Genomic DNA, 13,267 nt, shown 5'->3' with positions numbered 1-13,267 from the left:
TTTTGAACACCCTTTCGAGAGGATAGTGAACGTATAATTAACAGAAGTTGAGTTTGATGAACTAAACCTGATCATATCTAACCTCCAAGAAAAATTATGTACGAAAGCTTAAGGAAAAGACAACACTTAGCTCTAGTATCTTGCAGATTTAATTTTGGATTAAATTCATTTTACCCCCCTAAACTTTGGGCTTAAAATCAGACTGGTCCTTAAACTTTTTTTTTAATCAGACTGGTCCTTGTACTCTCAAACAACATCACCCAAGTCCAAAATTTGAATTTGGGTCCAAAAATGACTTCACTTGCTGAGTTGGAGCCGACATGTGGGCCCACACTTTAGATTTTTAAACCCCCAGAGAGGGTAGATTGGACATTCTCACAATAAAAAGATTTAAAAAAAAAATCAGAGGATTTCATTCTTCTTCTTCTTCTTAACCCATTCAATTCCCTTTCCTTCTTCTTCTTCCACGCCATTCCGAACCCATCAACAACCAAACTCAAACCCAATTTGGCCTCACCCCTCACCGCCGCCAGAAACACTGGTTCTTTTTTATTTTCGATTTCTTTCTCCGACTAGGCTTTGAATTTTGATCCTCTCTTCCCCACTCAGTGACCCAACTCTCTTTCACACCTCACAAGCTCCCACCACCCACTACAATGAAATTCTCAACCAAATTCTACACCCTCTCAAATTTCTAATTGGCGCCGATCAATGCGAGCACACCACTGTTTCAACACAATGCTGCAAATAAGATGCAACATAACTTCTCAATCCAATTGACCAAATTCCCAAACTAAAATAAAAACCACTCAGAGCAATCAAATCAAAATTAACTACCCTCTATGTGCTTTCTCAGCCTCGTAGAAAGCCTTGATAACAAATTCTTCATAGAAAATCTTGTGCTGCAACTATGCACCTATAAACAATTCTCATCGGAGGACTTCTTGTAGAGCTCGAAACCCCACTGTTGCTACTCGAAACTGGACCCTGAAACACAGAAATTGGGCTCTAAAATTGAATCACAAACCCAGATTGAGACAAAGCTTTCACTGAAATTGAATTTAGTCATGACAAAACCCAATTGGATTTCTCAGAAACCCAGTTCGTCATGACAAAACTCTGGATCTGCTCCCATAAAGCCTGAACCCGCTCCGAGCCCAGCACCTCAACGCTCCCGGATAAGCGCCTCGACAACCAGGCCGGCCCTACCCCACAACCCGTTTCTGACGTAGCTTCCCGACCCCATCAATTAGGTTATGATGATTTGTGTTTCTAGGTTCTGAAGCCCAAACGTGAGAGACGACCACCACCACTGATCACCACCGCCTCCGCGTCCCTCAAATTCAACCTCACCTTCTTGATTTCGTGATCGATTCTCAAAGGCGGAGAGGGGGCTTTGATTTCAAACAGAGAGAGAGAGGGAGAGAGAGAGAGAGAAATTGAGAGATGAGAAACCAACGCCGTCAGAATGAGGAAGGACGACCCCAACGTCGTCAATTCGTCCTCCAACGGCGCAGAGGCAACGCAACCTCAATTGTCCCACCTCAATTCCAATTCACGAGTCTCCGATATAGAGAAGATGAGAGATAGAGAGAGAGAATATAGAGAAAAAAAAAATTAGAAATGTCCATTCTGTCCTCCTTCAGGTTTTAAAAAGCTGAAGTCTGGGCGCCCATGTCGGCTCCAACTCAGTAAATGACGTCATTTTTGGACCCGGATTCAAAATTTGAACTCGGGTGATGTTGTTTGAGAGTACATGGACCAATATGATTAAAAAAAAAAAAAGTTTAAGGACCGGTCTAGTTTTAGGCCCAAAGTTCAGGGGGTTGACACCTATGACACCATTATGGAACCAGTGAGTTTAAACCCAACTTCCTCTATTTAAGTCTCTTTGGTGGTTATTATTGTTTGGCTCCAATTTTGCTGCAGCTGGTCAACAGTCTCTTTTGTTGCGCGGGTGTGCCAGCACCGTTTGGGTGCGGTCGTCGGGGGTGTCCCTTGACCTGACTTCTTTTAAGTGATTGTAGACGAGGAGAGCACCAACCTCGTCGCTGGGGTCTTTGTGCCTCGTGATGAGGACTTTTGCTTAGTTTCTTCAATATCACACAATCAATACTCAATGTTGTAGATAGAGCAGAGTGAAAACCACTAGGAAGTGAGGAGAACTTGCTAAAGCGTGACTTTAGCTTAGCTGGTTTGCGAGGGCGTTACCCTTGCTTGGCTGGTTCCGTAACCGTTGTGGTCGCGGTACTACAGTCAGCTCCTGAGGAGACTAGGACCGAAGCACTTTAACAGAGGGTTTGGTGGCACTGACCATCAGCTTCTGAGAAGACTAGGACTGGAGTGTGATCACCGGTAAGAGAAAGAGAGGGGTTGCTCTAGAGAGGCTTGGCTAATCTTAGAGATTGTTGTTGATGAATTGTGTTGAAGTGTTTCATTGTAACCTCTATTTATAGGCTACCATGCCAAAGTAGTTGGCTTTAAACAAATGATAGTGGAGATAAGGAATGATGAGTTTTGGAGATAAGGAAGCATAATTGGAGATAAGGAATGATGAATTTCAGAGATAAGGAATGATGAATTTTGGAGATAAGGAAGCACTTTCGGCTCCTTTATTCCTTCAATTATATCTCTATCAATAATTCATATTTTGACCATGACTTCTTCATAACAAATGTTCCACTATGAGTGTAGATCATTCTGGTAAAATTTCAGAGCTTTTGGTATAGTGGTTGGGCCGGAAAAGCTGCTGGACCTCTTACAGGTCCAGTTTTCCAGTTTTGTTTCTGCAGAAAATTGGACTGATTGCTTGAATGCCTACCACTCATAACTAGCTCTAGAACTCTTCATAAGAAATTATCCTTGGGATGTCTAGAATTAATTTGGACAGTTTTAGCTCATTTGGATTTCATTTGATTAGTCTTCCGCCCCTCCTTCCTTGTTTAGCTCGGTTTCTCCTAGTCGAAGTAGGAAAATGTGCTAAAGTTGACTTTTCATGCTTCCATAGTAGGCTTTATTTAGCCTCTAAATATATATTTCGAACTTGTCGACAATATATAGCTTGAGCCACTGACATTGGCCCAATTTCTCCAAGACGTACCTTGTTAGGCCAAAATGCTCATTTTGGGTCCAAACATTGCCCCCCAAACCTCGAAGTCAAAGGTCTTCATCTTGACTGAAGAGGTCTTGAATCAGCACTACTCTTATAATGTTGTTGTTCCAAAGCCACTTGTATTGGCTTGACTGTTTCCATATAGGCCTCTAAATAGGCCATAAAGCTTGAATGCCATAATCTGAATTGCCTTTGTTATGAATTGACGCTTTCTTTGCCAACTTTATTGCCTCCCATGGATCTGGCGAAACTTGGGCAGGTTGTAGGAGATCAGAACTTTAGCGTGCCCCCCATGCGAAGGAGACTGCTTTGATCGCGAATGAAGATCCTTCTCTTCCTTGGTGGTAGCTTCGCCATGTGTATAGCAACAAGTATCTGCCTTGTTCGCTGGCTCTCTGTTGATTTTCTCAAATGTAGGTGTTGGAGTCGCTTTCCTGGCTAAATCAAGGCCTATAGTACTTGGCGAAATCAGATGCAAAATAGCAAACTGTTTGCTGTCATTTAATCCTTCGCGAGTCTTGTGCCGAAGAGGATGATTGGATCATGGCTATTGACATCATGACGTGTGACCAAGTGAAACCACCATATCTGCTGCAACTTTAGCATCTAAAACAGCATCAGTTTTAATCATGTTTTATTTAAAAAACATCAGGCCACTATGCTGGCCCTGCGGTGGTAGGAAAAGGTGGAATATCTTCACTGTCGCCTTAGATGCGATTCTCAAGATGGAATAATGATTCATTAATTATCAACTAGGGCCACTCACTGGCCCAGCTAATAAATTAATCTCCAAAAATATCTGAGCTATAAATCTAGGTGTGATAGAGAAGTATCTTTACTGTCGCCTTAGATGCGATTCTCAAGATGAAATAATGATTCATTAATTATCAACTAGGGCCACTCACTGGCCCAGCTAATAAATTAATCTCCAAAAATATATGAGCTATAAATCAAGGTGTAATAGAGAAGTGTTCCTTGCGACCTAGAAATGGCATCCAAGAAACCATTCGTTATCGATCAGGCAGATGAAATCACTGAGAAAGCCGCATTCACCTGGCAGACTAACATGAGTGGAACGACGAGCTCCAGGCATACACATACCCATAACCCATGCCCATGTGGAGACTTGTTCCAGATTACCAAGGAAGACCTGAAATTGGGGGAAGAGATTGCTCGGTGTCCTAGTTGTACACTCTACATCACCGTCGTTTACAACATCGAAGATTTCATGGATAAGAAACCCACCAAACCCTTTGAGCCCTCCAAGCAACAATCCCTCACCGTCGCTTAGGATTTCAGGTTAAATTTTATTTATTACGACACTCAGTTTTACCCGTACTGTATTGCATTTACTGTTGTTAACTCCGTTCATCAAATAAACAATGGATTCTTTGCTAATTTTGTGTTATAGTTTGACATCACTACTGGTTTTGAGCTTAAATGGGTGTGCAAAGAATGAATTTGGTGATTATAGTAAGGCAGTTTAGTGTATTGCTTAATTCGTATTTGCTGGGATGAATGGGCAGAATATGATGATTTGGTGTTGTTTTGAAGAGTTTTCTGTTTGGCTTACATGGGCCGATATGCTATAAATATCCCTAAGAAGCTCCTTTTTTGTTTCTTCTTATATGGAATGTGTGATTGGAACTTTGGGGAAGTGAAGTAGTCCTTGTAATGAAATTAGTGCTTTTTCTGGATGTAGCGTTTAACAGTTGAATTGATAAGCAATTTGAATTTGCTTTTTATGTTTTTATTTTTTAAGAATTGTCTTGGTCTATTCACTGTTGAACCGGATGTTTTTATTTGCTAGATATAATTTGCACGCCGGGGAGGTATACTTTGGCATTCTTTTATTACAGTATTTTATTTCCCTAAATCCTTCACCAAAAACAAAATGATTTAGAATGTTGTTTGGGTAAAAATTATTATAACATGTAAATTATTATATCAGCACCCCAAGTAGCCATTACTTTTTTCTTTTCCCTTTTAAGTTGTGCTGCAGCATTGAGTTTGATCGGAAAATTTAAGCTGATGTTGAAAAAAAAACTAAACCGGAAGTCATTATTCTAGAGTGGAACTTATAACTTAGGTCATTGGTGCTCTACTCATTGGATTTCATGCAAGTTCAAAATTTGGTATACATACCAAGCACTGTACTAATTCTGTGCAAGCTTTTTGTATTGCAGATGGCTTTGTATGGAGGAGGTGGCCAAGTGGTGGAAGGATTCTTCCCAAGTTTTGTTAGATTTTAACTCAATATTAAGTGTGCAAGTTAGGAGTGGGAAATTTTGTATTCAACATGAAAGGGAATTTATTTGAGATACATGGATGGTATTCTTATAATAATTATTGAGCTTAACCTGATTGATTGACATATATTTTATTGAATACATGTACGTAATGTGATGCCAATATAAGAAAGGTATCACTTTAGTCACTATCTGCGAATGCTTTTAGATCTCAATGTAAGATGGAATTGCAAGGGACTAGTTATCTTTCCTTATTTGCAGTCAATAGAAATCCTGAATGAGAACACTGGTGGAAAGAGTAGTGGTGACCCTGAAGTGTAAACTAAAGGGATTGTATGTAGATACCTGACTTCCACTACATCTCTTGAATATGAATAATGCTAAAGTAAAGTAAAAAAATTTCGAATCATTTACGTCAGGTTGAATTACTTCTGTCATACGATCATCAATAAAGTCAATATAACTTGTCTCATGATTGCCTAAACCTAACTCACATTTTTGGTCGGTGATGAGACGGTTAGAACATTTGTCCTTCATTAGCTTAGATTTAACTTTTAAGGTAGAACATGAGTTCTATTTTCTTTCAAAGTATTGTGAAAAAGACTTTGAAAGAATGGCAATTAGAGGTTCTTCTGATAACTCTTTTTCACAAATCTAACTGTATTTCTAATTGTTTGAAAGATCGGTTGACAACGATTTTAGGATTAGAATTTGTACCATAAATCTAACTGTAAACAATGTTTTATTTTTATATTCTTCGCGACAATTTGTATATATACACGTTATCTTCTACAGAAAAACAGCCACAATTGTTTAATCTGCAAAAATCAGTTTTTACTTGGGAGTTACCCCGCGTTACCTTTGGGATTGGTCATATTACCAATATCGTTTTACCGCCTCACATGTACCTCGAGCATAAATCCATTCCCCCACGATCTCTCCCCGTTCACAAAGATCACAGACTTATCCAACAATGAAATCTCACAAACTCCTAAACCCTCAGACCCTTAAACCCCAAAATCTCAGACCCATCCAAACCCAATCTCTCTGTTCACTCACCCAACCAGACCCTCCTCCACCCATCACCCACCACTCTCTCCTCAACTCCATCCAAACTTGTCAGTGGCAATTCATCGAACACCTTCCCCCCAACCTTCCCTCCTCTCTAGTCTCCCAAACCCTCTTCCATCTCCACCAAACCCCTCACCTTGTCCATCAATTCACATCCCACATCGACTTTCTCCGCCTTGAAATCGAAACCCAATGCCTCGCTGTCGCCATTCTCGCCGCCCTGCCTTCCCCAAAATCCTCCCTGGGGCTCCTGAAGCAACTCGTCGGCAGCGGCATTGCTCCGATTCGAGACGTTTTCGACTCGCTGGCTCGTGCCCGAGTGCGTTTGGGTGCCCAAAGCGGCGTCGTTTTGGATTTGCTGGTAAGTGCTTGCTGTGAATTGAAGAGGGCTGATGACGCTTTTGAGTGCTTTAGCTTGATGACGAGTGACAATGTTATGCCTAGGACTAAGACTTGTAATGAATTGTTGAGTTTGTTTTCGAAATTGAATCGAACCGAGAGGGCTTGGGTTTTGTATGCTGACATGTTTAGGTTGAAAATCAAGTCCAGTGTTTGTACTTTTAACATCATGATTAATGTGTTGTGCAAAGAAGGCAAGTTAAAGAAGGCAAAGGAGTTTCTTGGGTTTATGGAGATTTTGGGGATTAAGCCTACTGTTGTTACTTATAATACTATCATTCATGGGTTTTGTTTGAGAGGAAGAGTTGGAGGGGCTCAGATGATCTTTAGTGCTATGAAAGGGAGAGGAGTTAAGCCAGATTCTTACACGTATGGATTGCTTATTAGTGGGATGTGTAAGGAGAGAAGGCTTGATGAAGCGTCTGGTCTTTTTGATAAAATGCTGGAAATTGGGTTGCTTCCGAGTGCTGTTACTTATAATACCCTGATTGATGGTTATTGCAATAAGGGTGATCTGGATAGGGCCTACGGTTATAGAGATGAGATGGTGAAGAAGGGTATAATGCCGACGGTGTCAACTTACAATTTGTTGATTCATGAATTGTTTATGGAAGGTAGGGTGAATGAAGCTGATTGTATGGTTAGAGAAATGGAAGAGAAGGGAATGGTTCCTGATGCCATTACGTATAATATCCTGATTAATGGCTATTGCAGGTCTGGGAATGCAAAGAAAGCGTTTATCCTTCACGATGAAATGTTGAGCAAAGGGATAGAGCCCACTAAGGAAACTTATACATCACTTATTTATGTTTTGAGTAAAAGGAAGAGAATGAATGAGGCAGATGACTTGTTTGAGAAGATACTGCGTAAGGGTGTTCTACCAGATCTTGTGATGTTCAATGCCTTGATTGATGGTCATTGTGCTAATGGGAATATGGAGCGTGCATTTTCGCTTTTGAGGGAGATGGATAAAATGAAGGTTAATCCAGATGAAGTCACTTACAATACCCTAATGCAAGGGCGCTGCAGGACAGGGAAAGTTGAGGACGCTCGGGAACTTCTGGATGAGATGAAGAGAAGAGGAATTAAGCCTGATTACATTAGTTACAACACCCTCATTAGTGGACATAGTAAACGAGGTGATATGAATGATGCCTTCAAAGTTCGAGACGAGATGTTGAGTAGAGGTTTCAATCCTACACTTCTAACTTACAATGCTCTTATAAAGGGTCTATGCAAAAACCAAGAAGGTGATCTTGCTCAAGAGCTCCTTAAAGAAATGGTGAGCAGAGGGATTACTCCCGATGACAGCACATATTACTCTCTGATTGAGGGAATTGAGAATGTTGAGGAATTTCTCAAAAAGGGCGATTCATGAAGTGGCTCTCTCCGTGTATTGTACTTCTAATGATAGTGGTGTTCTCGAACGCAAATTCTGGTTCTGGAAGATTCTTTTGGTTACTTTTTGAAGATGACCTGACAAGCTCAGCTCAGGTACCTATCAGTATCGCATTCAATAGTATTGTTGAACTTGATTCAGAATGAACTGTGATTGGGTTTATGAAGAACATCTTACTTTTAGATTATGTAGCCTCTTTTGTGTAGTTCTTTATTTCTTTGTTGGCACTGAGCTACACCATGCATACACATTATACTTGAGTTTCGATATGATTGGAATTGATGAAAATAAGGCAATCTCCATAAAGAGAGTAATGTTGCCAAGTTAATTACAGCCGGAGAATCAGCCATTTTCTGCAGTGAATGTATTTTTGCTATTTAATTGTAGTTCAATAACTTTTATAGATCTTGATACATGCTTTAGAGCAGGCATATCCAGTCGCTTGTTTCCTTTCAGTTCCAACTCTAATAACACATAACTACTTCAAAAAGAAGATAAACTGGATTAATTGCGATGAGTATATGACTCTTGTCAGATTAGTTTAAAATGACTCAAATCAAGTTATAACTCAAAACAAATTAAACTATTTCAATGATAATCATGATTTCTAATTGCCTCCGGATTGTTACCTGGTAAAAACAGGGGAATCCTAAGAGTTCCTAACATTTCCAACAAAAAAGAACTAGAATAGAGGGTGTATGCAAGCGTTAACATAATTAAAAATGAACTCAGTAATGTGATTTTGATTCAGCTTTCTTAATTGTCCCGACTTTTTCATCGATAATGCTCCCAAGCTTAAAACTTTTTTTTTGTTTTTTGTTTTTGTTTTTTCAGGTGCTAAGAGGTTTAGCTTTTACTATGTGCGTTTTGGACTCAGAAATCAATCATCTTTGGTACACTCATTTTGTGGCAAGGTAATATACCAGGAATCTTACAACTTTTGCTATCATTATGCTATTGTATTGTTGAATAAGTCCACAAGATAATGACATATCTTGAACAAGTGGGAATATCTTATTTGCCATACTCATATATTGAAACCACTTCACACTCCACTACTTGCACTCCTATAGTCCTTTGTTGAAGATTCTGGACCTTTAATTCATAAATACCAAGGATAGTCTACATGCTTCAAAAGAAAACCAAGTTATTATAAGAAACAAATTAAATTAATCAGCCTGGAATCCAAACAACTCCATTCAATGGTCTTGACAGTTGAAAGTAACAGTAATACCATTAATCTTCTTCATGAGGTGACACTTCCATTTAGGATATCCATTGTTTGGAGTGTCACTCATAGCTGAGTGTCGTCTTGTGCAATTATGTGTGTGGAAATACATGCATCATGCACCAAATGCTTTGAAAATTTTCCAGAATGTACGTTTTCTGCTTTTAGTATTCAGTGCCACCTGCAATGGCTTCATGTATTTAAGCTCTGTTCGGAGATTGTGAATTAAGCATCTCCAGATCATGTACCAGAAACCCTGATCTGTGGAGAAAAGCTTGCGATGGGCACGTTCATTGGGCACATAGTACCTGGCTTTGCCCTCACCCTTCTTGGTTTATGGCACACCATCAACACTATCAGATCTTATTTTCTCAAAGGCCCCAGTAACTTTAGAGTAAGGTTTTGGTACCCATTGAACTGCCCTTTTTCCATTATTAAACACCTGGAACTCATTTTCATCTTATCTTTCTCTGTATTTGCGATTATTATGCAAGTTCTAGACTTCCCTTTTCTTAACTTCTCCTTCAAGCTCCATAATTTGGAGCATGCAACCATGTTCCTCCACCTTGCCATATTTGCAGGGTTTACGCTTTCTGCTGAGTTTATTAATTCGTTTCAAATCCTATCTGGGGTCGTTGGATTGCTTACGGCCTCTGTTTTCTGCCAAGAGCTTTTCCTTCTCCATTTCCACTCCACTGACCATGTTGGTCTTGAAGGGCATTACCATTGGTTATTACAGCTCATAGTGTTTGCTTCTGTCATGGCAGCTTTAGCAGCAACTTGTTGCCAAACCAGTCTTCCTGCAGCACTTGTTCTGTCTATTTCAGTTGTATTCCAAGGTTGCTGGTTTATGAACATGGGATTCATGCTCTGGGTTCCTAAGTTTGTTCCGAAGGGCTGTGTTGTCAGTCTCATCGAGGGTAGCAGTGATAACATGCTTGGATCATCAGTTACTTGTAGATCAAGTGAGTCAGAATTTAGGGCAAGGGCATTGGCCAACTTGCAATTTAGTTGGATACTTTCTGGGATTTTGATATTCACAGCATGTACATGCCTGAAGTTTGCTGGCAAATGCATTCCAAGAGTATCAATAGAGTATGAGCAACTCCATACTAGCAGAGGAGCAGATGTCCCTATAGTCATAAATGATTTCAAGGAAGCTCATCCTTAGAAAACTTAGTAATTAATGTGGGTAGCTCATGTCCTTTCTACGACAATAATGACTCTTGACTTGTGAATAATGTATCAAAACTGTGCTGGTTATGTCTCCTTGAGCTTTAATGAGAGAAATAAACCTTTGATAGTTTCCCACTATATGATATATTTTATCCTAAACATCTATGACTTTTCGTTTATGGAGAAATTGAAAAGTAGCATTGTACCTTCATGAACCGCATGTAGAAGTAACTACCCTACATGCATGAACACTGCAGGAGGTTTGCAAATGCCATTCTTTGAGAAAAATAACTTTATATGAGTCCCAATCTTGTCTGCAGCTAAGTAGTGGTCTTTATTTTACTGGTATATTAGCTAAATGCTGAGCAATACTTGATGGAAGTCTAATATTGTTGAGAATATATACATTTTCCCATGTGGGATGTATATATTCTCAACAAAATATTAAAGCCTATGATGACTTGGATTTGTGAGTGAACTAGAAAATTTGGCATGCCTTCGTCCCCAATAAGATATGATAACACAACTTGCTGGCTGATATTACAAAACCATATACAAGAATACAAAAATGTCACGCTCAAATGCTTAAACTATCGAATTTCTCCTAACTGGACCAACTTATGCCACTAATGGATGAATTATCTGACTAGCAATATAAAATTTCGAGGCTACTTGCAGTGGAGCATGCCTTGTCCTAAATGATATTTTCTGTTATTTCTTTAAACAGATGACAGTAGCTTAAGTTTTAGTATGCTTTATGCTCTGTTGTTGTTGGCTAATGGCCAGGTTCTACTTGTTTGTTCCTTAAGAAATCTATATAAAAAACCTTGGATTGCTAATATAATCAAGAACTCATTCCTTACTGTGCTTTTTGTGCAGCAATGGATAGAATGTGAAGAGCTGTCATTCTTGCAAGAAATTATGAAATGGTGAAGTGGGTTGTCCTAAGAGGTTGAAAGAGAAGATATAGGTATCTGAACGGGTTGTCAAGATGACAAACAAAAGCTTGAGATGATGCTGATGGGGTTTTGAAATTGTCAAGTGATTTTTGTTGCGGGGAAACAAGTGAACAGAACAGTCCAGGAAATAATGAGAAATTGGCAACAGTTTTGTAACCAAACCAAACCAAACAAAGGAAGAAAGCTTGGAAGGGAAGAAGATGAATCTAAAAGTGGTAATACAGCCCCTCCTATGGTGTAAACATTCAGTTATAGGGTCTTGACTTACTAGAAAGCTGCTCAATTTGAAGCATCTCAAGCTTAAAGATGCAAGCATATACAAGAATGACAGATAAATTTGTTTCATATCTTATTTTACTGGTTTGTGTAGCCAATGGAATTGTATTCATAGTGTGATAGAGGTAGGATATGATTCTTGACACCAACTAAAATGCTATTCATATGACTTCTTGTTAGATTGGATGCATATTGCTAGTTTGTCTGAGATATCCAACTCAGTTTACCAGAAGAAGAAAATATAAAGCCTTTGTTACATCACATGAAAATGAAATAATACACAGATAGAATCTTGATAAACAACTGATAAAACCAACTAAAGGGTCTCTGAGAATTCTCACTCAGCTGACTCCTCCACGAAGGCTTCGATTCGAAGAAGAACGAATCCCACTGCAACTCCAACAAGAGTGAGTCCATTCATGATTGCTGCAATCTTGAAAATCTCACCAATTGCATTGCAGGTAGATGAGAGTGCACCTCCACCTCTGCCTCGGTTCTGTGAAGGAGCTCTCAAGGAGCTCACTATGTTGGCAAAGGACTGGTCAGTGCACTGAGGAAGACCAAGAGAGGCAACAGTGTTGTGAGCTTTGAGTCCAGAAAATGAGTTGAGCCCTGAAATATAGTGGACTTGGTTTGCTGGTTTCCTCACAGATTTAGCAACTGTGGCTGTGGTGTTCAACATGGCTGGTGAGAGTGTTACTGAGGCTGTTGCCATTGTGAAAATTCTGAAAGGAATAGACAAAGAATACAAGGATTTAGACGCTACAAAAAGATTCAATTTGGTAATGAAAATTGAAGGAAGCAAGAAGTAATGGTATGAGGAACCCTTTTTCCTTTTCTGCAGTGTGTGTTGGAAAACCAGTGGATTAGAGAACACACTGATATTGACCAAAAAAAAAAAAAGAGAACACACTGATAATCCACCGGTGGTCTGTATTACTCTATCTACAAAAGGCAAATACAATTCATTTTCTTTGATGTGATGTGTGCAGCAAAACGTTATTGGGCTAGCCCAAATTTGGACTACTATGAGCCTACAAATTAGAGCGATGTAGCCTGCCATCCATCATCAATTGTGCAGCAATATCGTCTAATTTTCCCCAGCTTCCAAAACTCAAACACAACACCATATTTCCTATTCTTAACTTATAAGAGTATAGAAAAAATTAAATGACCAAAGCTTGAAATTGTGTGTTCTTCATCAAATGAATTTAATGACCAAATAACACAAAAATTTCCCTTTTACTCTTTCTTAAAACAAAAAAATTAAAAAAATTCCTTTTTTAATAAGTGAAAAGTGAAATATGGACAGAAATGAACAACCAAGTCGTTGTAGTATAGTGGTAAGTATTCCCGCCTGTCACGCGGGTGACCCGGGTTCGATCCCCGGCAACGGCG

At 39.4% G+C, this 13,267-nt stretch overlaps 3 protein-coding genes, 1 long non-coding RNA gene and 1 other non-coding gene across 6 annotated transcripts; 4 read left to right on the top strand and 1 right to left on the bottom strand.

The window, feature by feature from the left end:
• Positions 1-3,996: 3,996 nt before the first annotated feature.
• LOC112174149 lies at positions 3,997-5,500 on the top strand. The gene is made up of 2 exons (XR_002925865.2): positions 3,997-4,411; positions 5,299-5,500. It is a non-coding gene; the product is annotated as an uncharacterized LOC112174149 (long non-coding RNA).
• A 786-nt stretch (positions 5,501-6,286) lies between these two features.
• Positions 6,287-12,181, top strand: LOC112172413 (pentatricopeptide repeat-containing protein At2g15630, mitochondrial). 2 transcript variants are annotated; one of them, XM_040508303.1, is made up of 3 exons: positions 6,287-8,325; positions 9,065-9,144; positions 11,514-12,181. In XM_040508303.1, the coding sequence occupies exon 1, from the start codon at positions 6,335-6,337 to the stop codon at positions 8,207-8,209; it is 1,875 nt and encodes a 624-aa protein (XP_040364237.1). In that variant the 5' UTR covers positions 6,287-6,334; the 3' UTR covers positions 8,210-8,325; positions 9,065-9,144; positions 11,514-12,181. The 2 variants fall into 2 exon arrangements, with proteins under 2 accessions (XP_040364237.1, XP_040364238.1); XM_040508304.1 differs by lacking the exon at positions 11,514-12,181 and adding an exon at positions 10,226-10,356.
• LOC112172414 (transmembrane protein 45B) lies at positions 9,155-10,772 on the top strand. Its single transcript, XM_024309744.2, has one exon. The coding sequence runs from the start codon at positions 9,739-9,741 to the stop codon at positions 10,627-10,629; it is 891 nt and encodes a 296-aa protein (XP_024165512.1). The 5' UTR covers positions 9,155-9,738; the 3' UTR covers positions 10,630-10,772.
• On the bottom strand, positions 12,069-12,761 carry LOC112172415. The gene has a single exon (XM_040508305.1). The coding sequence runs from the start codon at positions 12,582-12,584 to the stop codon at positions 12,207-12,209; it is 378 nt and encodes a 125-aa protein (XP_040364239.1). The 5' UTR covers positions 12,585-12,761; the 3' UTR covers positions 12,069-12,206.
• Positions 12,762-13,195: 434 nt separating this feature from the next.
• TRNAD-GUC lies at positions 13,196-13,267 on the top strand. The gene has a single exon. It is a non-coding gene; the product is annotated as a tRNA-Asp (tRNA).

The sequence above is a fragment of the Rosa chinensis genome, chromosome 6, assembly GCF_002994745.2.
Source record: "Rosa chinensis cultivar Old Blush chromosome 6, RchiOBHm-V2, whole genome shotgun sequence".
NCBI lineage: Eukaryota > Viridiplantae > Streptophyta > Magnoliopsida > Rosales > Rosaceae > Rosa > Rosa chinensis.
Note: the sequence above shows the minus strand (reverse complement) of the source record. Positions and strands in the feature narration are given on the sequence as shown.

Coding starts and splice junctions, on each gene's coding strand:
- LOC112172414 (XM_024309744.2), top strand. CDS start 9,739: ATGGGCACGTTCATTGGGCACATAGTACCTGGCTTTGCCCTCACCCTT.
- LOC112172415 (XM_040508305.1), bottom strand. CDS start 12,584: ATGGCAACAGCCTCAGTAACACTCTCACCAGCCATGTTGAACACCACA.
- LOC112172413 (XM_040508303.1), top strand. CDS start 6,335: ATGAAATCTCACAAACTCCTAAACCCTCAGACCCTTAAACCCCAAAAT.